The following is a 23,054-nucleotide window of genomic DNA, read 5'->3' as shown; positions in this document are numbered from 1 at the left end:
AGGAGAGCCGGACAGGTTAATACAATATATATATATATATACACACACACACACACGTATGGGATATAGTCTTATAAACACACGGAGAGCAGTGTTAAAGGCACTGCAAGCCACACAGAAGCCTCATCGCTCACGAGTACAATCTCACACAGCCCTGCTAATTCCCAGGCATGGAGTCACAACCATAGGTTACGCGATCCACCTATAACCTCACCCCATCAGAGACTGTGTGTGGGCCAACAAGCCCTCTGCTACTGACCCGGCTCCACTGCAACGAGGAACTGCCCCTGAAAAGAAATCAGATCCATGGATCATATAAAACTTTAGAGACAAGCACCTGGAGTTAGGGGTTAGAATTCCACCTCGGGGTTCTGGCAAAGGGATTCGCTCTGAGGTCTAGGGATGTCGGGAGGCTCAGCTCCTGGATGACTAAGACGGTCAACAGGGAACATGCCACGGAGGAACAAAGTGGATCCCAAATCACAAGAGACGCTCAAGTTGCCAGAACCCAAGACGGAGTGGTAGCCCAAAATTCATACTTGCCTGTCCATCTCTATGGGATGTCTGCGTACACAGGAACAGAAATCTTCCAGAGAGTTAACTCAGCGTGTCACAGCTTGATCAAGAATAGTTAACATTCAAGGTTAAGGTTTTTGTTTCATGAGTTAAACACCCAGTTATCAGTTGCAGTCCTGGGTTGACTGTAATGCCCGAAGGAAATAAAAAAAAAGTGCTCTTCTCCTCCTCAAACACATCATGCAGGCAAGTTATTTCAGCGGAGAGCCAGGAGACAGTACCAATCCATTGTCACAGGCCGCTTTGGCCTCATCCATCCTCCAGTTTTTCCCATTAGTGTTCACTTTGATCAGCACCAACTCCTCCAGGAGCCACATGGCAACCCAACGCTGAGCACGCACATCAGCACCCAGCTCTAAGAGGGACACCCTCGCTCCGCATCACGCCCCTAAACAATCACTGAATATGGGACCAAGATCAGACAGCTGGACCCAGGGAACAGGTACAAAGTAGGTTGTACCCATCATGGTGAAGCCAGGATATCCTTCCACCTTGAGAGCTACAGCGTGACAGCCCCATAGGCAGTCGTAGGAACAACCATTTAAGGATAGATTGAAGTTTTTTAAATTCCATATGCACAGTATCAGTGCGTATCTCGATACACCGCTAACTCACCATTTCTACCCCATGAACCCTTTAGGGCTCTCCACTAAGTTACTATCAAGATTTGCCTTGACAGTGTCAATGGACAATTTACTGGAGAAACTGCAACTCATCAGGCTATGTCTACACTACCGCGGTAAATTGACCTATGTTGCACAACTCCAGCGACGTGAATAATGTAGCTGGAGTCGATGTAGCTTATGGTGACTTCCAGCCTGGTGTAGACATCGCAGTGTCAATGGGAGACGCTCTCCCGTTGACTTACCTTACTCCTCTCGTTCATGGTGGAGTACCAGGGTTGACCGGAGATTGCTCTGCCATCGATTTAGCGGGTCTTCACTAGACCCACTAAATCAACCTCCAGTGCATCCATCACCGGAGCATCGATCCCCGGTAGTGTAGACATAGCCTCAGGCGAGCGCCCGTTTTACAGCTATGCTGACCAGTCTCCTCTTGGTTCTGCAACCTCAGTTTCCTACAGAGGAGCATTGGGACACACTTTCCCACCAACACCCCCGCCTGTAAGGCTGAATTGACACGCCCAGGATGGAACTGACCCTAAAAAAAGAATGAGGAATGTGGCTGCGCAAATCCTTTGCTAGCTTTGGCTGTGCCACTGCGGGCAATGGCTCTGCAGACTGCAATGGAGTTAGCTGCTCAAATCCCATTGGAATTCAATGGAACTGGGCACCTTACCCATCAGGTTCCTTTAAAATCCCCACCATTCGAGGTCTTCAAGTAAATGAGAACTACCACTGGTCTCCGAAAGGTATTTATTTTAAAGAAATCCATAGTAGAAAAATAATCAAACCGGCAAAAGGGAAAAATGTACCATCCTTTACAAAGAGCAAAGCCAACATAAGAGGTGCAAAGAAACCCAGAGGTGATTATAAAAGGATAATCCCCAAAGACTGCTGAAGAGCGCACAAGAGACATGGGGAGGGAAAAAATAAAAAGATGTCAAGGCATCCTGTGGCTACGTTGAAGGAAGGGAAACAGGAAAAGGGAGGAGGACAGAAAGAGATGGATAAGAAGGAATCTCTCCTTCCTGGAGGCAAACACACAGCTATGAAGAACTGAACGCATTGTCTGGAAGCCAGTTGCCCGGCTGCAGAGGTACAACGTAGGTTCCCCCCACCATCCCATCTTTCTATGAGTTTCCAAAAGTTCCGTCTTTTCATTCCTATTCTTCTGACCTTCAAGGGCTTCACGCTAGAGAAACCGCCACACGCAAGACGGACCCGCATCTAGCCCATAACATCTTACAGCTACTGAGCTATTGTGCCTGGCTTCCCATGCTCAGGGCAGATAAAGCTGGCCGGGACTGTTAGGTACCATGAGCAGACAGAGGAGTATCTTTTGAAACCAGGATGTGGGGCTACAGATACCCCAGCCATCTCTCTCTCTATAAACGTCAGAACGGAAGAGAAAGGAAGTGCAATACAGATAGAGTTTAACACATTTTATCCCATAGAGGCTTTGGCCACATTTGCTCTTTGGTTTGAAAGTAAAAGGTCAACTGAAAACAGTCAATAGCGGATGAGCCCTTCCGCCCTGTAGGATGGTGTCATCATAACCCGCTTTGGAAAGGCAGCCATTATATCAGCTGCAGGAGCCCCCCAGAAGCAGAACCAGGGAGGTTCTCTTGCAAGATGATGTTCTACTATTTCTACCACTTACCCCAGTTTAAAAAACACCTGACTCTGAAAGGCACAGCTATGTAAACCAACCCTCTTCTCCCCAATCTAAACATCTTTAAGGGAACAGCTTGTAGTTAAACAATTTTCTTTACCTAATCAAAATCCAGGGCTATAGCACCAGTTCTACCACATGACTTGTCCCCACCCTACCCTTGTCCCAGGAACAGCATTTTAACACTTCTGATCAAAGGTATGGCCACATACACCTGACTATTAATCTGCTCCTGCAACAGATGCTCTCATCGGCTGTTAGGACAATCAGCGTTTTTAATTGGAACTGGACTGCACTGTTACCAAACAGAACAAGCCAACTGTAGTCCTGAAGCCACACATAGAATCACAGAAGTGTAGGGCTGGAAGGGACCTCAAGAGGTCATCTAATCCAGCCCCCTGGGCAGAGGCAGGAGCAAGTAAACCTAGGTCATACCGGACAGGTATTTGTCCAACCTGTTCTTAAGAACTCCCACACCCTCCCTTGGAAGCCTATTCCAGAGCTTAATTTCCCTTATAGTTAGGAAGTTTTTCCTAACGGCTAACCTAAAATCTCCCTTGCTGCAGATCAAGCCCATTACTTCTTGTCCTACCTTCAGTGGACATGGAGAACAACTGGCCACCTTCCTCTTTATAGCAGCCCTTAACATATTTGAAGACCCAAATCCCTCCTCAGTCCTTCAAGACTAAACATGCCCAGTTTTTTTAACCCTTCTTCATATGTCAGGTTTTCTGAATAGTTAATCGTTTTTGTTGCTCCCCCCCAGACTCTCTCCAATTTGTCCACATCTTCTCTAAAGTGTGGCACCCAGACCTGGACATGGTACTCCAGCTGGGGCCTAACTAGTGCTAAGAATAACGGGGACAGTTACCACCTGTGTCTGACATGTGACACTCCTGTTAGTGCACCCCGGAATGATATTAGCCTTTTTTACAGCTGCATCACATTCCTGACTCAGTCAATGTGTGATCTGCTATAACCCCCAGACCCTTTCCGGCAGTACTGTCACCTCAACATTTACCAACGATTAGGGCTCCTGGGATGCATCTACGCTACCCGAGAGCTGGGTAACAGCCCTGGGTGCATACAGACCTGAGAAATGCATGTCTCTGGTTTACAGGGTTGCAGCTATGAACTGCATTTCCACAGACTGGACATAGATTCAAGAGATCTTGGGCCTGATTCTGTTACACTAAGACCCTTTTATGGTGCTCTGGCAGCATGAAGGTGCCCTAAAGTGGGTGGAAATGAGTAGCCCCCGTGCAAAGGGCCTGCCCACAAACCTAACACTCCTGTAACACTGGCATCAGGGGCAGGCCTCTGTTGTGTATGACCAGGTATTTACTTTACAAATGAAGACTCTCTGGCAACTACAGTCGTACATCAGCATCCTCCATCCTTAAATGTGTAATTCATAGAATATCAGGGTTGGAAGGGACCTCAGGAGGTCATCTAGTCCAACCCCCTGCTCAAAGCAGTACCAATCCCCAGACAGATTTTTACCCCAGTTCCCTAAATGGCCCTTTCAAGGACTGATCTCACAACCCTGGGTTTAGCAGGCCAATGCTTCCCTTCTCAGAAAAGGACCAGATCTCTCAATTATGCAACACAAACATCCTCTCCATCCCCTTCCAGGTCATCACCAACCATCCCCATTTTGGGGACTAACTTAGAAATAACTCACACAGCAGAAGAGACAGAACCGCTGTCTTCTGCCACCGCTGAGGTCAGCTCCCCACTCCAGCACAGGGCAGCCAGGGTACCAGCTACGCACTGCACTGCCTAGCTACCTGCTCCCGCCCTGAACAGTTCAGCAGCTCAGGGATTTCCCGGCTGGAGCAGACAGCTGAACACAGCATGAGAGTGCACTAGAGCCAGTGGGGAACGCAATGAGGTTTAGCCTGGGTTCACATCCTCATAAATTGGTTACAAAAACCAGGGAGAGGTACTGAGCTGAGAACAGATCCTTCACATCCAGAGCTAGCTAGTGCTCTGAAGCGGATGGGACAGAAATCAAAGTCGGAGGAGAGGAAGAGGAGAAACTATCTCGTTAATAAAAGTAGTATTGCAGAGATGCAACGGGAGCCTGTATATCTGGACAATAATTTATCTCCCACCCCACTGCTGCCTACTATACATTCAGATCCACCTCTACAGCACCCCTCTGATCTCTTGAGGAGGGTGTGGTATTTGCCACCCATAATAAATCTATTGTTTGCTGTTTAACTACAGTAGAACCTCATTAATCCACTTTTTGGTCTCTCCACAGCCAAGTTGAATACAGCAGCTGGCAGAGCACTAACAGCAAGGTCAGTTACCCAATCTTGGTGGCGCAGTTTACTGCAGAACATTTACTTGTAGGTTCTGAACTATCAATGCTTCTGGCTGTCAAAACAAAACGAGGGAGGACACTGGGAGCCAGTCTTGATTTTTTAATTTGAAATGTGTTTATCATCTTATGAGCCAATTCACCAGCGCTGGTGGTTCCCAATGGATGTCCCGAAGGCATTAGTGCAAAACGTAAATGCTCTGCAGCTGGAACAAAATGAGTCTCTATAGCCAAATGTCTTGCATGTTGAACAATTTGGTTCCTTAGTTCTCCCCTCATATCCTGAATTTCAATTTCCAAAGCGATGTCCCCTCCAACGCCACCGCTCCCTGACTCCCCCAACCTTACCCACTTATAAAGACAACCTGAACAAGATTAGCTTTTCTTGTTTTTGTTTCAGTTTTACTCCTATAGTTAAGAATACACTGAACTCTATATATTAACATCAAAAACCAGCTACCTAGAACTGAATCTCTCTTTTTAAAGATCCAAAATGACATCAAATTAAACTATACAGGATTTCTTTTAATGAATATTAACAAACTGCTTTTTAAAAAAAAGCAAAATGGAAAATAAACGCAGACAGAAAACTTGGTAGAAGTCGGTTCTACATCTTTGAGGCAGCGTGAAATACGAAGAGCACTGACTGAGTCGCTCCTCCTCAGGTGCCAGAGGTTCATTTAAACGCCTTAAAGCTGCTCGTGAGGAAAACTTGGCCCTGCTGGGACCTGTTCATTCAACTTTTCCAGCCCCCTGTGGAAATAAGCTCTGGTCCTCTTTATGGTGCTGGAAGTGGACATGGAGTAGGGGATCCTTTGAGAGAAAACAGGCGTGACTTAACCTTTTACAGAGTTAATGTGGGTGTCTGTCACCCACAATGGAACTGCTTTTGTGACCCTATCCAGCTGGGCAGCATACAGGTAGTTTGACCACCACTGCTCACTAGTTACAGCCAGTGTACCACCAATTCAAACACTAGCCAGCCAAGCTGGTGGCAAGGAAAGGATTTTGGGTAATGCAGCAGGCACTCCTCTGGCCTAGGAGGTGCCAAACGTTAGCTGAAGAACCCTTGGTCATGAGACGCTAACAATATTCTGTAGATGACAGCTCTGGGGGCTGGATCAGCCCTGTCAAATGGGAAAACAGATGATGGTGATTTTTTTTTTAAATGGTTCCTAGTTGCAATATAAAGATGCAATTCCCATGAAGGATACAGGTGGGATAAGGGACCAACAAGTGGGGTCCACAGGGACTCCCAGGAAGGAAAACATTCATCCCTGACCCTCTGCTAACCTGCCCTTTCCTGTGTAATTGGCTTCTTGGGGAGAATTAATTCTCCCCTACTCACTGTCTGATCAGAATAAAGAGGTCATGCCCCATACGATCACAATTTAATGCCACAGAATTTGAACGTGGGTTACAGGCTCCTACCTCTCAATTAGGATCCCAAATCCTCAAACTCATTTCTAAACAAACTTCTCTTTTGCTGATTTTTTTTTTCAAGTTGTATTTTAATAGTAGTGTTTCCCCCACCCCTTAGTGTTTTACTGCTGATCCCACTCAGAGACCTCTCTCTATTTCGGCACGGAGGCCCCTGAGGCTGGGATCGTATGCCCCGTCCAAGTGCATCGCTGAGTAGCACGACGAGAGAAGGGCTTGTGTTGGCTCCAGATACCGTGCAGCACCCTTGTAACCCTTCGACTGCACCAGAGCTCCTGGGGGTCAGGTGAGAGGGAAAGGAACCTTTGCAGACTTCTACAGCCAGCAAAGGACTCGGTACATCTGGAGCACAGCAGTCCTGATGCTGTTCCCTTCTGCTCACTCTAGTGAGAAGTAGGGCTGGGGAGCTCCAAGGACCATTTGGTCAACCAGTGCTACTGACTCGAAACTGCCTTCAAGCAACGTAACTGTATTTGGACTAACAAGCAGGAAGGCTCCCAAACTGGAAGTCTGCTGTTTCACTGCAGAAAATGCAGCTATGCCTGGGGAGGAAGTCGTGCCTGGGTCTGGATTGTTCCTGAGCCTCTCTGAAGGCCAGGGACAGTCAGCCGGCTCTCTCAGGGAACCTCGTTACTGGGGGGGGGGGGGGGGGGTAAAGGGTACAGTCCCCGGGGGCAGCTGAGCAGAGACCTGCAAACTCACATCTCTTTGAACTGCAGGTGCAGTGTGAACTACAATCCAGAAAAGGACAAGCAGGTATTTGATTTGCTTTCACTATTTCCTTCCCTTCTCCTCCACCCCCCTGGACTCTTCACATATTGTCCGTCAGATCAGTAAGACACTAATACAGGTGGAACAGAACAAAGAGGCCAGAGCACTGTCAACCAGGCCAGCAGCCCATCTCCCGCTGCCCCACCTAGGTACGGGTATCGGTCCTGTACGATCAGGGAAGGGAAGAGGGCGGTTGAGAGGTCTGCATGCACGCTGAAGCCTGCCGAGGAGGCTCACGGCAAGCAGGCCGCCACCTGGTACGCCCCCTCGGCGGTGTGCTGGACGCTGTGTTCCTGCAGCAAGCCCAAGTCCAGGAACCTCTCCCCACACCACATGCACTTGTACTGCTGCTCCCGGGCATGCACGCTGTGGTGCTTGTTGAGGTGCTCACGCTGCTTGAAGGCCTTCTCGCACGACGGGCACTTGTAAGGCTTCTCGCCCGTGTGCACGCGCCGGTGCCGCTGCAGGTCGGAGGCGTATTTGAACCGCTTCTCGCAGTCGGGGCACTTGAGGGGTTTCTCGCGCACCGGGTCGCAGCGGTGCTGCACGAACTCTGAGGAGGAGAAGAAGCGTCTCTCGCACAGCGTGCACTTGAGCGGCTTCTCAGCGCAGTGTGACAGCTGGTGCTTCTGCAGGGCCGAGGACCTCTTGTAGGACTTGTTGCACACGGTGCACTTGAAGGGCCGCTCGGCGTTCTGCACGCACTTGTGCCGCAGCAGCTCCGAGGACTGGTTGAAGCCCTTCTGGCACACGTTGCACTTGAACAGGTTCTCTATGCCGTGCACGTGTTGGTGATAGACCAGGTGCGAGGGCTGCACGAAGCCCTTCTCGCACAGGTTGCACTTGAAGGGCTCCTCCACCTTGTGGGTGCGGCGGTGGCGCATGAGCGCATACTGCTGCTTGAAGCTCATCTGGCACAGGTCGCACTTGAAGGGGCGCTCCTCGCTGTGCGTGCGCTCGTGCTGCCGCAGGTCCGAGGGGCGCTTGAAGGACTTGTGGCACTCGCCGCAGCGGAAGGGGCGCTCCCCACTGGGCGTGCACTGGTGGTGCAGCAGCTCCGACGACTCCTTGAAGTGCAGCTCGCAGACACTGCACTTGAAGAGGTGCTCGCCCGAGTGGGCATACATGTGGCGCACCAGGTGCGAGCGGTGCTTGAAGGTCTTCTCGCACACCGTGCACTTGTACGGCCGCTCCGAGCTGTGCGTCCGCTTGTGGTGCACCAGGTGCGATGATTGACTGAAGCTCTTGTCGCACAGGGTGCACTTGTAAGGTTTCTCGCCGGTGTGGATGCGCTCGTGCCGCGAGAGCTCCGACAAGTGCTTGAAGGTCTTCTGGCAAATGGAGCAGCTGTAGGGCTTCTCCAACGAGTCGAGGGCCTGGGAGTGCTCCGCCTCGGGCGGCTTGTAGGTCTTCTCGCAGATGGAGCACTTCATGGCGCTGCCGTTGTGGACGTTGTGGTGCTGGGCTAGGGAGGTCAGCAGGGAGAAGCCCATCTTGCAGACCCCACACACGAAGGGCTTCTGTTCTACCTGGATGCACTGGTGCTCAAGCAGATCAGTAGCCTGGTGGAAGATCTTCAGGCACTGAGTGCACTGGAAGGAACGGTCGTGCCCTGGCAGACACTGGTGCTCATGTGGGTTGGACAGGTGAGTAAGGTCGTGGCCGCACACGCCGCATTTGTGGGACGGCTCTCCAGCCTGGATCGGGGGGGGCTGGTGATGCTGCGGATTGGGGTCTGGTTGGAGCAGGATGCCGTAGACAGCACAACCCAAAGGGTTCTCAGCTGTGCTCGAAGGGATCGAGTGCTCAGTGAGAGCTGCTGTCCCGGCGTGATGTTGTTGCTGTTGTGGTTGTGGTTGCTGCTGCTGTTGTTGCTGCTGCTGCCAGCTTTCTGACATGCTTGGGAAAAAGAAATGGGGTTTTAGCAGACACAGCTTCAGCTTCTCGGTCGAGGGGATCAATTCAGAAGATACTGATTCCCAGCAGCTGGTCCTGAACTGGGGGTGGGGAATCCAGCCCACTCTCTAGGTATCAGCAGCAGGGAGTGCTTTTCATTAGATCCTGTCTCAATTTTTTTGGATAAACTAAATGGAAACCAGAAGCAAAAGAGTGTCTTGAAGACAACAGGAGGCCCTTGTCCGTGTTGACCCAATGCACTCACATTGGGGAAGGTGAGGAACACACTCCAAGGAACAACTCTGCAAGAAAAGAAGACAGCTCACATCAGTTCCCACAGGTAAGCAAGACAACTGTGTGTTCAACCCATGGATCAGACTAAAAATAATCGATTCTACCTAGTCTATGCAAGCCACACTTACGCAAAAAAGGATGGAAACTAACTGAACCAGGAGGAACACACAGTCTGGGGGAAGTTTTACCTAGGACCAGAAGGGACCGAGTCCTGCCCTGACAGCCACACCCCCATTAGACTGACTTTGTCCTAGCGACTAGCGGCCTTGGTTTTTGGCTCCCTGCATTTTCAATCAAGTACGGTGGCCCAGAAAGGGAAGCGTGTGTACATGTGACTGTGGCTCTTTCAGTTTAGAGAGAGTCTGGGGATTCTTTTGTCCCCATCTGGGGCACAGATTGAGACTATCGAATGACCTGTCACCATCTCTTTCCTAAATACTCAGCAGAGAAGACTATATAGTCAACTGGATTAATTTAATCAAGTTTGATTTCAAATCGCCACGCATTCACTTGTTATGAGACCATTGGCTAGTGATGGTAAAAGTGGCTTGCTCGCCAAAAGACAAGTCCAACCTTTCTAATGATTTCATGTAAACCTCACTCAAGACGACATACAGCCCCTAGTCGGACTAAAAATACTGCCCTCCACAAAAGGCACTGCCCTCCTTATAAAAACCACATCACTGCACAGGAGCGTGACAGGATCTGCTGAGGTTCAGCACATCTACTAAAACCAAAATGTTGTCTCACGGTTGTGCAGTCCAAGGGGGTAGATACACCCTACTGTATGCTAGGAGCCAATCAAGTTTTACACTGAAATCTAGCATCACAAGCGGAGTCCACTCTGATCCAGTTAGGACTGGTTGAGTACCACAGGCTTACTTGGGGAAACAGATATCTCAGGATTTACTTCCAATTCCCAACTTCGTTAGTGTACCTGACACCACAGCTGTAGAAACGAAACAGCCTCACTGAAGAGGGGATTCAAGTGAATAAAATATCTTCTTATTTTGAGACTAGGAAGAACAAGAGCGCTCCAGGGAAACAACTACTCTGCTTATGGTGGGCCACACAACATTAACCCATTAGACTAGAGCAAAGGCCCACTTACAGACAGATCACAGTACCCAAAAGTGTTTGTAGCCATATAGGTCTCTTAGTGAACGTGGCCAGAGTACATAACGTGATTGTTTGGTTACAGAGACTGTCAAACTGCTGAAAGGAGGATCACTGGAGCCTACAAACTTGTGCATAATTTACTCATTGTCCCAATGAAAGGTATCCCATTTTCTGCCTTACAAAGAAGGCTCAGCAGGAGTTGTAATCCTCTAGATGCATAACATAGAACTAAGAAAATGTACCTCCTAGTAAGAAGACTAAACCTATTAGCCAGAAGCAGATACAAGAGGAAGATAGTGAGGTAACAGCGAGACCCAGGAGCAGGCCAATCCCCTGGCAAGATTCCAACACCACCTCTTGGGAAGAAGGAGGGTACCGATATTCCTCCCAGGCCCTGCTCAAAAGCGCCATCTTTCAGATTAGTTTCCCGTTAACAGGTGACTTTGGATTCAGCAGAAACTGATGGCTTAGTCTCCCACTCATTGCTGCAACTGTCTCACACATCAGTGATAAGTGGCAAAAAAAAACAACCCAAAACTTCATCTAGGCCACCATGGCATTCAGCTCAGATTGAGTTGCACTATTTTGGTACTCAATAGGATGCTCCACTAACCAATTTGCCTTTACAACGTTATAGTCAATGGTGCACTATTCAGAGAAGCCACCAAACTCCTTAGGGCTGGCAGCTTCACTGGGATCTCCCTTTCCAATCCTGCATATTCCACCCTATCCCCAGCTTTAATTTAGAACTATTTACAAAGAATATCTGCAGTTACACTAGCTGGAATAAGACTATGAATAGATAATCTCATGTTTCAGGGCATAAGCCAACCACTAACTGCCCAGGAAGAAGAAGAAAAAAAAACTCCCCCGGGGGCAAGTTTAATCTATAGTTGGCTGTTACGCAGTCTGATAGGTAAGCAGAGACAGCACTCTGGACTATGGCCTGATGCAATATGGAAATAGCTAGGGAATACCCAAATAAAGCTGTTAGGAAATACCAACCTGGGTACATTGATATATATATATAAATATAAAAGTGAATGCAGATGTTCAGTCTAGCTCATCCCTTGGTGGGACACAGAAGATGATGACACTTGAAGATCTCTCAAGCTGGAGAAGAGGATGGCAAGGTAGCCATCTGAAACATAATTTGATCCACCTTCTGCTTATCATTTCTCTTGCCTTTTTGTTATGAACCTATTTGTGTTCTGATCGGGACCTCTCCATTTCAGGCCCAGGTTCACTTCCCGTTCCACCTCCAAGTCACAATCACAACACCAAATTCAACGAAATAAAACATCACAAAGATAACTCCCGAGTGCAGGCCAGCAGCAGAGGCTACATGCAAGGGAGACGGGCTCAGATCCCAACTCAAGTAGATTCATAGCAGCAAAGGGCATAGAGGAAATCGGAGCACGGGCCTGCGCCTTAATTAAATGGTCTGTTCCCACAGGTTTACTCCAGCACAAGTGTTCCTCTGAATTTCCTGGCGTTTGTTGCCTGCAGTGTACCCTTAAGGTTAATGTGCTTGTTAAACAGGTTTAATAATTCCCCATTAGAAGATCCAGCTAGATCTTGAGACGAAACCAAGCACCCTCAGCTGCCACCTGTTCCTCAGGACATCTTTACCTTTTCGCTGTATGATCTAGTAAGCTACCCCACACTCAGTCACACCCGAGTCCTCTATTCGGCTTTCGCCCTGGTGGGATCAAAGGAAAGCCAGTGCTGAGTAGAACAAACTACACCGTTATGTTATGGAGAACTCACAGGATAGTTACAAATATGTAAAGAGAAGCAGGAAACGCTACAAATACCCCACTGAAAGTCCTCTTTGTAATGAGCCTATAAACATGACAGGAAATAAAGCCTCCCCCTCAGTCCCATTTATATTACACCCCCTGTTCAACCAGACCTTAAGGTGAGACATCCAAACCACGAAGTTTAACTTGCAGATCAAAAAAAAAAAAAAAAAAGTGGTGTTTAGTTAACTTAGAAGTAAAACCCCCTCCTTCCAGCCCGTGTCCTACGTGTGAAGCTGGGGACATTTCCAGCTGGGAAGAACAAAAATGCAGGGGAAAGCGAAGGGAGAGACAGGAGACAAACCTGGGAGTAGAGCTGGGGAAGAGGGAAGAAATAAAACACCCAGTTCAATAACTGGACTGTGTCTCGGGGAGGAACAGCTCCCGGGGTGGGAGGAGGAGGAGAGGCCGGGCTCCCCCGGGGATAGGGTCCGTAGGGCGGACCTGAGGAAGCGGGACACGGAACGAGGCAGCCCCCAGCGCTGGGAGGGGGGGGCAGGGCCGGGGGCACCCCAGGATTTGGGACACGGCCCCCGGGAGAGGGGAGTGGCGGGGATCCCCCAGCGATAGCGGAGGGATCGGGGCAGGGGAAGCCCCCCGGAGAAGCGGGGGACACAGCGGGCTACGGGAAGCCCCCCTGGGCCGGGGAGCCCCCGGCAGTGGGGGCGGGGAGAGGCGCTGCCCGGCCGCGGCGCTCCCGGCTCCCCTCTCACCTGCAGGCCGGGCCCGGCGGGGGTGGGGCGGCCTCTGTCAGCCCGGCTCGGTCCCGGGGAACGCGGCCTGCGGGCTCCTCCCGATCCCCGAGCTGGCGTAGCGGGCGGGGCCGGCGGCGCAACCCGGAGCACGGGGGCCGAGGCGGGGCGGCGGCGGAGGACGAGGCGGGGCCAGGCGGGCAGCCGGCGGCTCGGCGCTGGGGGGGTCCCGCTGCCGGGTGGGGCCCGCTCGGCTCTGGGCGGCGGCTGCGAGCCCCGGGATGGAGGGAGTCGGAGGAGGCGGGGCCGAGGGAGCGACCGGGAGTGGGGCTGCCCCCTGCCGGAGCGCGGCGGGAACTGCGCCCCCACACTGCCCCCTGCCGGAGCGCGGCGGGAACTGCGCCCCCCACACTGCCCCCTGCCGGAGCGCGGCGGGAACTGCGCCCCCACACTGCCCCCTGCCGGAGCGCGGCGGGAACTGCGCCCCCCACACTGCCCCCTGCCGGAGCGCGGCGGGAACTGCGCCCCCCACACTGCCCCCTGCCGGAGCGCGACGGGAACTGCGCCCCCACACTGCCCCCTGCCGGACCGCGGCGGGAACTGCGCTCCCACACTGCCCCCTGCCGGAGCGCGACGGGAACTGCGCCCCCACACTGCCCCCTGCCGGACCGCGGCGGGAACTGCGCTCCCACACTGCCCCCTGCCGGACCGCGGCGGGAACTGGTGCGGGCTGCTCTACGCTGGCCCCAAGGGGCGGAGAGAGGGGGGCTGCCCCGGACAGGCTGGGGGTGGGGGGCTGCGGCAGGCCTGCCCCTGACTGGGGTCGGTTGCCCCACATGGACTGGGCAGGGGCCATTCTGTGGGAGTCTTGCCCGTCACAAAGACCCCCTGACTCTGATTTCATGGACCTAGAGGTGTCTCAGGGATCTCAGCCCCATTCCATCGGTCTGAGGCGGCCCCTCCCCGCACCCCGTGTAAACGGGGTGCCAGAGGCTGGCCGCGGATTTCTTGTAAAGATCACAGGTTACTCATGATCCACCCCACTCCGCTCCCCACTCACTACTTGCCCAAGTCTGGCTTTGGGCCCAATGAGCCTCAGCCTGGATTGCTTGGTCCCCGCACCAGTTCGGGGCTGCAGGGGGGATGGTGTCACCTGGGCGGCCACTGCCACGGGTGAGGTGCCTCCAGCTCTACTGAGCTGCTAAGATGCCCTCTGGGTACAAGGAAAAAAGCCTCCTGTGAGCTTCCTGTGACCAGGAAAGTGCCCAAGGCACAGCAGCCCGGGATGAAGGGGTGGATTAGACCGGGGCTGGGGGTGGATTAGAATAAAAATTAATTTCCTTCACTCGCTACAAAAGGAGGCAGGGAGGACCTGGACGTCCCTTGGGCACGGGCACGGCTCACCCCCTGGGTGAATGCTTCCCCACCCGCCTGAGCCCAGGCCCAAACCCCTTCACCACCTCGGCCCGGTGAAAGCTCCTGTCTACACACCCGGGACCCAGATGCCTTCTCTACCCGCTCCAGCATGTGAACAACACCGCTGCAGCCCGCCTCCTGCCACCTATGGAGTGCACCCCCACCCCCAGGCAGCCCTCCCTGCCCTCCGACCACCCCACCGGCTCCCTGGCCATGTCAGCATCTCGCCAGTCCGGAGCCCTCCCGGCTTCTCACACCCTCTGCGGACTTGCTCCGCTTTCCTGCTCTCCAAGGCGCCTCCTCCCCCGCAGCATCCCCCTGCCCCCGGCTCCCCATCCCGCGCCCCGGCTCTGCCCCGGGGCTGGCCAAGCTGCAGCCTCCCGGAGCTGGAACAGCGCGGCCGGGGCCCCGAGAGCCGGGGGACGCTACACGCTGCGGCACGGAGGCGCCGCGGGAGGAAGGGAGGCGGCCGCGGGCGGAGCGGAGGCGATCCGGTGCCGGCCCCCATGAGCGGGGCGGGGCTGGTGGGCTACAGCAGCAGCTCCGAGGATGAATCCGGCGGCTCCCCGGGAGCTGCGGGGGGAAGAGAGGAGGGGGCGGGAGGCTGCTCGCGGGGGGAGCCGGTGGCCCCCGGAGCCGGCCCCGCCCAGAGCAGGTGGGTTTGGTGCCGGGGGGCTGCCCGGTGGAGGGGGGGCCCGGTGCGTGCGGCAGCGGGACGGGCTCAGCGCCGTGCGTTTCCTCGCTTGGTTTGTCTCCTAAGGTTTGCTTCGAACTGAAGTTTCGAGGTGAGAGGAAAAGAGGGATGGAGTGGGGCTGCCCCAGGCCTGACCTGCAGCGTCCTCTGGGCCCCACACAGCTCTGCCCATGGCCCCCTCAGCCCAGACCTCCTGGGGTTACTCCTTGAGCCCCCACTAAGGCTTGTCTACACGGGGTCAGAGCCAGAAATAGCGGATGTTTCGTAGCCCAGGCCAGGCCTCCTGAAATCAGGAAGTGCTGCCGGTCTGGACAGAGCACTGGCAGATCTAGGGGCTTGTCTACATGGGCAACTATTGTGAAATAAACTAGATTGTGAATTTTAAAGCACAACAGCTATTATCTCCCCCTGCGGACACAATTATTCTGCACTACGAGCACCTTTGTCCCGTTTAGTTTAACCCACTTTGGAAGATCTGCTAGCTCCCCTCAGTCCTGACCTGCAGTACCTCCTACTCTAGGCCTGGATCCCCCTTAGCCAAACACACCCTACCCCTGACCTGTAATGCCCCTTGCTGTTTTATTTCTGGATCTCTGCTAGGTGGCCTGCTGGTTGGGCTGAATTGTGTAGTGGCTTTTCAGTGTGGGTGAGTAGTTTTCACAGGTTTGGAGCAGCCGAATGTTCTGTGACCGTAAGATGTAGGACTGACCGCAGGGCCGGGTGTGTGTCACTTTCCAGTTTGTCAGTGGCAGCCAAAGATTGGTCGTCCCTGCGTGATGTTGCATTTGGTAACTGAAGTGTTCTCCCTCATTTAAGTGTTTGAAATACAGCATCATGAAAGTGTCTTTGGGAAAAGAGTGAGTGCAAAGCCTCTGTTAGGGGAAGAAATAGGAATTGGTCATGGGGGTATATTCCCTCTTCCCTTTCCTTTTCCAGGCCTGCAACCGGGCTGTGTGGGATTATCTGTCCTCTGCAAAACCACAAATATTATTAGCAATGGGTAGAGCAAGAGGATCCCTATTGGGCTTCTGAATGCAGTCAGGGCTTTAGGTTTCATAAGGGGAGGGTGGGTTAAAACTGGTTGCACAGGACAGGGCCAGCCACAGGAACCTAGGGCTAACAGATGGAGACCCTTGCGTTGAGAGGGGGAACTCTGTATAGAAACTCTCCTTGCTGGCTGACTTTGGAGGAGTCTAGAACACGTCTGTGCAAATGAGGAAGGATGAGCCAGTGTCTGTGGTGCACCTAGCCGTAGACACTTGCCTCTCTCTAGGGTTGGGCCATGCCTGTTAATTTCCTTTTCTCCTCCCCCCATCTCTCCTGCAGCATGCCGATTCCTCGCCTCCCTGTGCCGGACAGCGTCTTAAACATGTTCAGGGACCAGGAAGAGGAGGTCACAGATGACAGCACCAAGCATGGCGGACGAGTGCGCAACTTCCCGCATGAGCGGGGCAACTGGGCGACGTACGTCTACCTGCCCTGTAGGTAACTTCAGGCCTGTCCCCTCTGTTTCCCCGGTATGGGGACAATGAGGGCTGAAGAAGTGAGAGCACTGGAGAGAGGAGCTCTCGGTACCAGTGTGGGGCTGGTGTGGGCAGGAACAGATGAGGGTAGGCAGGAGCAGGGTGTGTGGACCCGCATGTGTCGCTCATGGAGCAAATCTTGTGAACATCTGTCTCTGCAAACTGACGACGAGCCCAGTCCCTAGTGAGAGCCTTCGCTCCCATTCCCCGTGATGGGCTTGGACATCTCTCTCCAATGCCAGCTGCTTTCCAGCAGTATGGTCCGTAAATGCACTGGCCTGTTAGACGGGTCTGGCACACCCTGATGTTCTGGCCATTCAAACAGAGCGGGTAAGAGAGACGCCTCCATTAGACCAAAGGAGTCAAAAGGGAAATGTGTGTGTATATATTCAAGTTCCCATTTGATGTGTATTCTACCGGCTCTGCGGCTTAGCAGTAACTTCTAATTGATGCCTTGGTTGGTGCTGGTTACCTTTGTAAAATAAGGAGGCAGAACAGCAGACTGGGATTCGGGACTCCCAGGTTTTATTCCCAAGTCTGTGCCTTATTTCCTCATGGGGAATAAGGATAATAATGGTCCCCATTTTCACAGGGCTGGTGTGAGGCTTCCTTAGCGTGTGTAACAGGTATGGGAATCCAGGGGTTGCCCTGCTTTCTAGCTCATCATTGGGCTGACGGATCAGCCCCTTGGCGCGGGGGCAGGTGCTGTGGAGGGGGGCAGGCTCTAATCCTGCTGCTCTTTGCCCTGGCAGGTGACATCCAGGAGGAACTGCTGGAGCTGCGGGAGCTCCTCATTTCCCACGCCCGCAGGTACGCGGTGTCGCTCACTGCCATGGAGGAATTCCACATCAGCCTCTCCCAGAGCGTGGTGCTGCGCTACCACTGGATAAACCCCTTGGTCCAGTCCCTCAAAGAACGCGTAGCCTCCTTCTACAGGTAGGAGCAGCACAACCCTGGAGGCGCATTCCCCACGTGTCCCACTCTCCTCAGGTCACTCCAGCCGTTCCTAACCTCCCAGCCTGGTCTGACTCTGGGACTTCTAGCGATTCCCCCTGACGGCTGTGGAGCCCGGTTAATCCCGTGTCTGCTCTCGAGACCGCTACGCAGGGAAATCAATGGGCGTTTTTCCTTGGACTTGAATGGGTGCAGAATCTGGCACCAGATTAGTCTGGCGAGCAGGCCAGTGGCCCAGGAGGCTCTGGGTTCAGGAGCAGTGACCGTGTTGTATTGTCTTGTAAAGGTCTTACCCAAGGTCTCTCCTGAGTTCAGTGCTCACAGCTGGCTTGGCGACGCCGCAGGCACAGCCAGTCTCATGCTATTGCTAGGCTCGGGACGTGCACAGCAGAGCGGAACCTAAGGGAGGTAAGGACTGATCCGAGCCCCAGGAAAGTTCAGTTTGGACCGATTCACCCTTGATAGAAACAGGCCTTTGCCCATGCGCTTGGCCAGCAAGAGGACGGCCCTGCTGCAGCAGCTTCATGGCGGGGCACTTCGCGTCTCCTCCTTCGTTTCTTGCCTTAGTTGAATTTGCTTCTTTCCCCATTTCAGGTTCTTCTGTACGGCCAGCCAGGTCAAGGTGTATACCAACCAGCACAAAACCAGGTGGGTGACTAGCATAGCTCTCTTTTGGAGAGCACTGGAGAGTAGGGGAAAGCCGGCACTAGGAGGGGTGGATGGGGAGTGGTTCATGCTGTGTGCAGACCCCTTCATCGATGTCAAGCAGCTTGGTGGCTTTGTGATATCATCTCCATTTGTCCCAAAATCCTGCTGCTGTTGGTTTTCATAGCCGTTCTCCCAGTCCCCCCATAGCTTCCAGGCATGGTCCTGGATGGGTAGATTTTGATCTTGGGCTGCAACTGCTGGCAGCCCAAAATATATGGATAAATCCAGTTATCTGACTGGGCCAGTTCATGGCATCTCATTGAGCTGATACCCTTCCCTGATGGTTTCACCTTGCACGGCAGAACCTCAGCTTTCATTCAAAAAAATAATTTAAGCCGCGAGCCCTTTTAGCTGCAAAGGTGACTTCAGTGTAACCAATGCAGTGACGTCTGCCTGAGTCTGCAGACAGCCTGTAACGATAGCCCTGACGGAAGTAAGAGCTGTCCCAGTCATCTCTGTTGTGTGTTAACGCTGAAGCCTAACAACGCTGATTTAAAATGTTGAGATTGTTAACTGTTTCATTGCTGAACAAAGCACATGGAAAAGGAGGACAATCAAACTAGGAAAAGTTGCTGACTCCACTGTGGGTGCTGGCTTGTGTTGGTGTCATGAACGGATGGAACTTAGGTAGCAGGTGGAGTTTAGGAGAGTTCCACTACTTTTTTCCCCTCAGTCTGACATATGACCCTGGGAAGGGATGGGGACTTGGTTGCCCTTAGCAAGCTGCCCAAATTTATAGGGGACTCCGATGTAGGGTATGAACACTGCTTTTCGTGTGTGACAAAAGTTTGCTCGGAGGATCTTCCTGCACTCCATCTTTCTCCCTGTCTGTGCGCAGGACCTTTGTGGGCTTGGAGGTCTCGTGTGGGCATTCTCAGTTGCTGGAGCTGGTCTCGGAGGTAGATAAAGTTATGGAGGAGTTCGATCTCCCAACGTTCTACAAGGTAATGGTTTGTCTCTTGTCCTCTCCCTCTTCTCTGCCTGTCCAAACCCTCCAAGGGAGGCCAGAGCTCTTAGCTGCTCCCCTGGCTTTAATATGGAAGCGGTGGGAACAAGTTCATAAGGGGCTTGAACTTCAGATGCAGCGAATAAAAGAGAGTGGGAAAACATATCACAGTGTGAACTCGCCTCCTGCCTCTGTCCTCGCTCCACTTTTGCCACTGCCAAGGGGGAGCCTGGTTTGTCTGCTCCCATGTCACTCATTTATCCTGCTTTCCCATTGGTGGCCATGCTGGTCATTATTACTGCCTGCAATAGCACCAAGTGCTCAAGGCCCCGTGTGGGGCATTTCCCGGCAGTCAGTGGCTGATTGGATCAAGGGCCTGAGGTCACTCACTGACAGTAATGCCTGGAGGTCAGTATTGTGGGGCTAACACAAGCCTTTCATGTCAAGATCACATCCCGCCCGGGACTGTAGTGATTTATAATCATTACCGTCCAATGGCCCGTCTATGAAATGTATTTCCTGGGTCTGAGCCCCGTTCCTAGGGCACAGGGGGACATGTCACAGAAACCACCACCACCAAAACTGGCACCTTGTTGGCAGGAGAACGGCCTAGGGTTGTATGGTCCATGGAGAGTCCCACCCCAGTCATCTTTGAGGCACATTGGCGGGGCACTGTGAGGAAGCTGGCACTGATGCTGCCCGTTCTGTGGACACTCTCCTGAGCTGCCAGTCCAGCATCTTTCACTGCCTAAATTCACTTACAGGGTTTGGGGGTTTTATTAAATAAACCCTGATCTCTGAGTCTATGGGCTGAGTTGTGTGCTTGCTTCTGGCTCAGAGGTGTCAAACAACTTCTCAGATCTGTATCTGTGTAGGAGGTGTTTCTCCACACGTTATGAATACATCTTGCAAAGCTGAGAGACACTAGGCGGGGAAAGGCAGCCTTTGCTATTGATACCGGAGGCAGGCAGACTGGGAGCCAGGATTCATGGTATCTAATCCCCCCCGCCCCCGACACAGACTCGCATTCGGTCCCTATCTGTAAAGTAGAGATGATGATGCTTACCTATTTCACGGTGGGTTGTGGGACTTCACAGATGTAAAGCGCTCTGAGATCCTGGGTGATGGGACCCTGCAGGGCTGAGTTACACCAGCTCTCTGATTTTTGCAGCCATCTTGCACTGAGCTGTTGTTCCTTTGCTCTGTCTGACCTTGTGTATCTCTCTGTACAGAACCCGTCATTCCATATCAGCCTGGCCTGGTGTGCCGGGGACTTGACTGACCAGCTGGAAGGGCAGTGCCTCCAGGAGCTTCAGGTAACTCCCCATGCAGCTGTCTCCTGAGATGAGGGTGGTGGTGGGGGGAATGCAAGTAACACACCAGCCAGGTGTCTCCGGGGACGAGGAGGGATTCAGGTAATTTCCCAGCCACGTATCTTCAGCTGGGAGCCTTCAGGTGGCTGAATTGTAAACCTTAGAGAGATGAGGGAAGAGAGCCTTTTAGGTGGGAGTTTCAGTTTAATTCCGCTTCTCTAAGGTGGTTTCCGTATGAGCTGCCTGGGAAGCCCGAAGCCCTCCAGCTGCTACCTCTTCATAAGGAGAGCCGTGGTCTGTGTGCTGTGAGTGACTGACTTGATCCGCGGGCAGCCTCCTGCGCTCACACACAGTGACGCTTCCCTTACGGGCCCTGGGTGTGTTTTCCAGGAGATTGTGGATGGGTTTGAGGACTCTGCATTCCTGCTGCGATTCCAGTGGGATCAGATCCGCTGCAGATCTGGGAACAAGTTCTTCTCCTTCCCCTTGAGGTAGGAGACCGGAAGCCACCCACTCCAGCTGCCCTGACGCCTCTGCTAACTGTTGGACAGTTTGGAGTTTCACATGCATGCCGATCGCTGTTCTCAGCTCATCAGCCTAAGGGGGTTTGTAGCCTCGAGCCAGGTTGCTTTTGTTTGAAGCCGCTGGCCCTAGATGTGTGTATATGTGAGGCTGTTAGGTTATTGTGCTGTGTAGACTGCCATCTACACAGGCAGTTCTAGGCTACCTGTGGTTGCCAGATGTGCTGATGTTTTAAGCCGTAGTTGCCTGCTAGTGCGGAGGCGAGGGAGGTTGCTAAGGGAAGTGTGTCACGCAGCTGGAAATTGCCCTGCATTGCTAAGGGGATCTAGAGCATAGTTACTGTCCTGAGCTCTGAGTCCTTAGCTATTAACAGCAAGTTCCAGGTGTGCAGAGTTAGGTCCTTCTCTATTAGGACAGAGCATCTCTCTGCCTACAGCTGACTGGGGACAAGTCCCCTTATAAGGCTCCTCCTCACCGAGGCCTTTATTGCCACACTGGAGAAATTGAGATCAACCCCTCAGTCCAAGTCCTGGTGGGATTAAATCTGGCAAAGAGGGGGAAGGCCCTTGTCTTTCAGTGCTAAGCACCTAACTCCAGTTTGGGACTAGTGGAAAGTGTTCCGTTTAAACTGATCCACAGAGAGACTTTGGGGGGGGGGGAAGAGCAGCAGGGCACTGATTTTCAGAGAATTTTAAAAGGCACAGGGCAGGTTTTTATTTTAAATAGGAAGCTTGTCATACTGCCAAATGCCCAAAAGAGGGCAGTGTTGGTTTTCCCAAGTGAACTGGCTAGCAATAAGGGTATTTGGCAGCCCTCTGATCATACCCAAGTCCAGAATTACCCCCTGTTGTTTAGCTTAATTTGGGCAAGCCAAGAACATCGGTCTCCAGGGAGGGGCACACCTTGCACCAGGACTAACTCCACTTTCAAATGAATCAAGCTAACTGGATCCTGTAATGACCACCCTGCACTTCCGCTCCTGAAGCGATCCTGTGCAGACTGTACTTTCCTGCCCTTGCCAGGTGCTTTGGCCTCTCGGACATTCTGGACAGGGCAGGCAAGTTATGTCCATCATTCCATAGTTGTCTGCCAGAAGAACCTGAGGCTTTTGTTTAGTATCAAACCCTGGTTTCTAGTTGCCATAAAGTTGTTTTCCTGGTATATTCTGGACATGTAGGGCCTGATTCTCGGAAGTCCTTAGCACCTGCAGCTCCCATTGACTTCAAAGGAAATTGTGAATATTGAACGCTTCTGAGAATCAGCCCCTCAGTGGCCCTTCTCTCCATTGAGATAGCAGGGAGGTGGTATCACGGGCCAACGTGGCTTTGAGAGAGACCAGTGTCGCAGGGGATTCATTGCCATTTAAAATCTTGCTAAGAAGTCCTTTATGTTTATCAACTTCTTACCTGCAACATTTGATTTAAAAAATTCTTAATGGACTCCCTGAGTGGGTTTGTAGGGGCCAGAAGATGAAATTCACTGTTTAAAATTTTGTATTAAATATATCTATAAATAAAACCTCCTATTTCTGCCTCTGGTCCCTGTGTCTGTGTTTTCATACAGACCGAAGTCTAACTGTTCTAGCATGCATTCATTTTCTTCCAAGCCAGTAACCTGACTGTCTTGAGAGCTCAGTTCTATCAAAGATCACTTCAGTCTATGCAGCCTTGCACTGAGTTACTTCTGTGTGGTCCGTGGAGTTTAAGGGTAAGATCTTGGGATCGATGGAAATTTTGATTCTAGTGGGGCCAGGATTTCACCCCA

At 52.3% G+C, this 23,054-nt stretch overlaps 2 protein-coding genes across 4 annotated transcripts; one reads left to right on the top strand and one right to left on the bottom strand.

The window, feature by feature from the left end:
* Positions 1-1,938: 1,938 nt before the first annotated feature.
* Positions 1,939-13,664, bottom strand: ZNF319 (zinc finger protein 319). 2 transcript variants are annotated; one of them, XM_065566846.1, is made up of 3 exons: positions 13,236-13,664; positions 12,353-12,422; positions 1,939-9,609 (listed from the first exon to the last, which is right to left on the bottom strand). In XM_065566846.1, exon 3 carries the CDS (start codon positions 9,307-9,309, stop codon positions 7,645-7,647), a length of 1,665 nt encoding a protein of 554 aa, XP_065422918.1. In that variant the 5' UTR covers positions 9,310-9,609; positions 12,353-12,422; positions 13,236-13,664; the 3' UTR covers positions 1,939-7,644. The 2 variants fall into 2 exon arrangements, with proteins under 2 accessions (XP_065422918.1, XP_065422917.1); XM_065566845.1 differs by lacking the exon at positions 12,353-12,422.
* Positions 13,665-14,973: 1,309 nt separating this feature from the next.
* Positions 14,974-22,828, top strand: USB1 (U6 snRNA biogenesis phosphodiesterase 1). Of its 2 annotated transcripts, none has more exons than XM_008174528.4 (7): positions 14,974-15,285; positions 16,651-16,805; positions 17,600-17,783; positions 18,396-18,449; positions 19,348-19,453; positions 20,688-20,771; positions 21,159-22,828. In XM_008174528.4, the coding sequence occupies exons 1-7, from the start codon at positions 15,137-15,139 to the stop codon at positions 21,261-21,263; spliced, it is 837 nt and encodes a 278-aa protein (XP_008172750.2). In that variant the 5' UTR covers positions 14,974-15,136; the 3' UTR covers positions 21,264-22,828. The 2 variants fall into 2 exon arrangements, with proteins under 2 accessions (XP_008172750.2, XP_065422920.1); XM_065566848.1 differs by having other exon boundaries at positions 15,275-15,415.
* The last annotated feature ends 226 nt before the right edge of the window (positions 22,829-23,054 follow it).

This window comes from Chrysemys picta, chromosome 14 (assembly GCF_011386835.1).
Source record: "Chrysemys picta bellii isolate R12L10 chromosome 14, ASM1138683v2, whole genome shotgun sequence".
Taxonomy (NCBI): Eukaryota; Metazoa; Chordata; order Testudines; family Emydidae; genus Chrysemys; species Chrysemys picta.
This window is presented reverse-complemented; position numbering and strand designations above follow the sequence as displayed.

Excerpts from the sequence above, each read along its gene's own strand:
- ZNF319 (XM_065566846.1), bottom strand. The coding sequence starts at position 9,309 with ATGTCAGAAAGCTGGCAGCAGCAGCAACAACAGCAGCAGCAACCACAA.
- USB1 (XM_008174528.4), top strand. The coding sequence starts at position 15,137 with ATGAGCGGGGCGGGGCTGGTGGGCTACAGCAGCAGCTCCGAGGATGAA. Across the intron at positions 18,450-19,347 it reads ACCAACCAGCACAAAACCAG|GACCTTTGTGGGCTTGGAGG; the intron begins GTGGGTGACTAG and ends GTCTGTGCGCAG. Across the intron at positions 20,772-21,158 it reads AGTGCCTCCAGGAGCTTCAG|GAGATTGTGGATGGGTTTGA; the intron begins GTAACTCCCCAT and ends TGTGTTTTCCAG.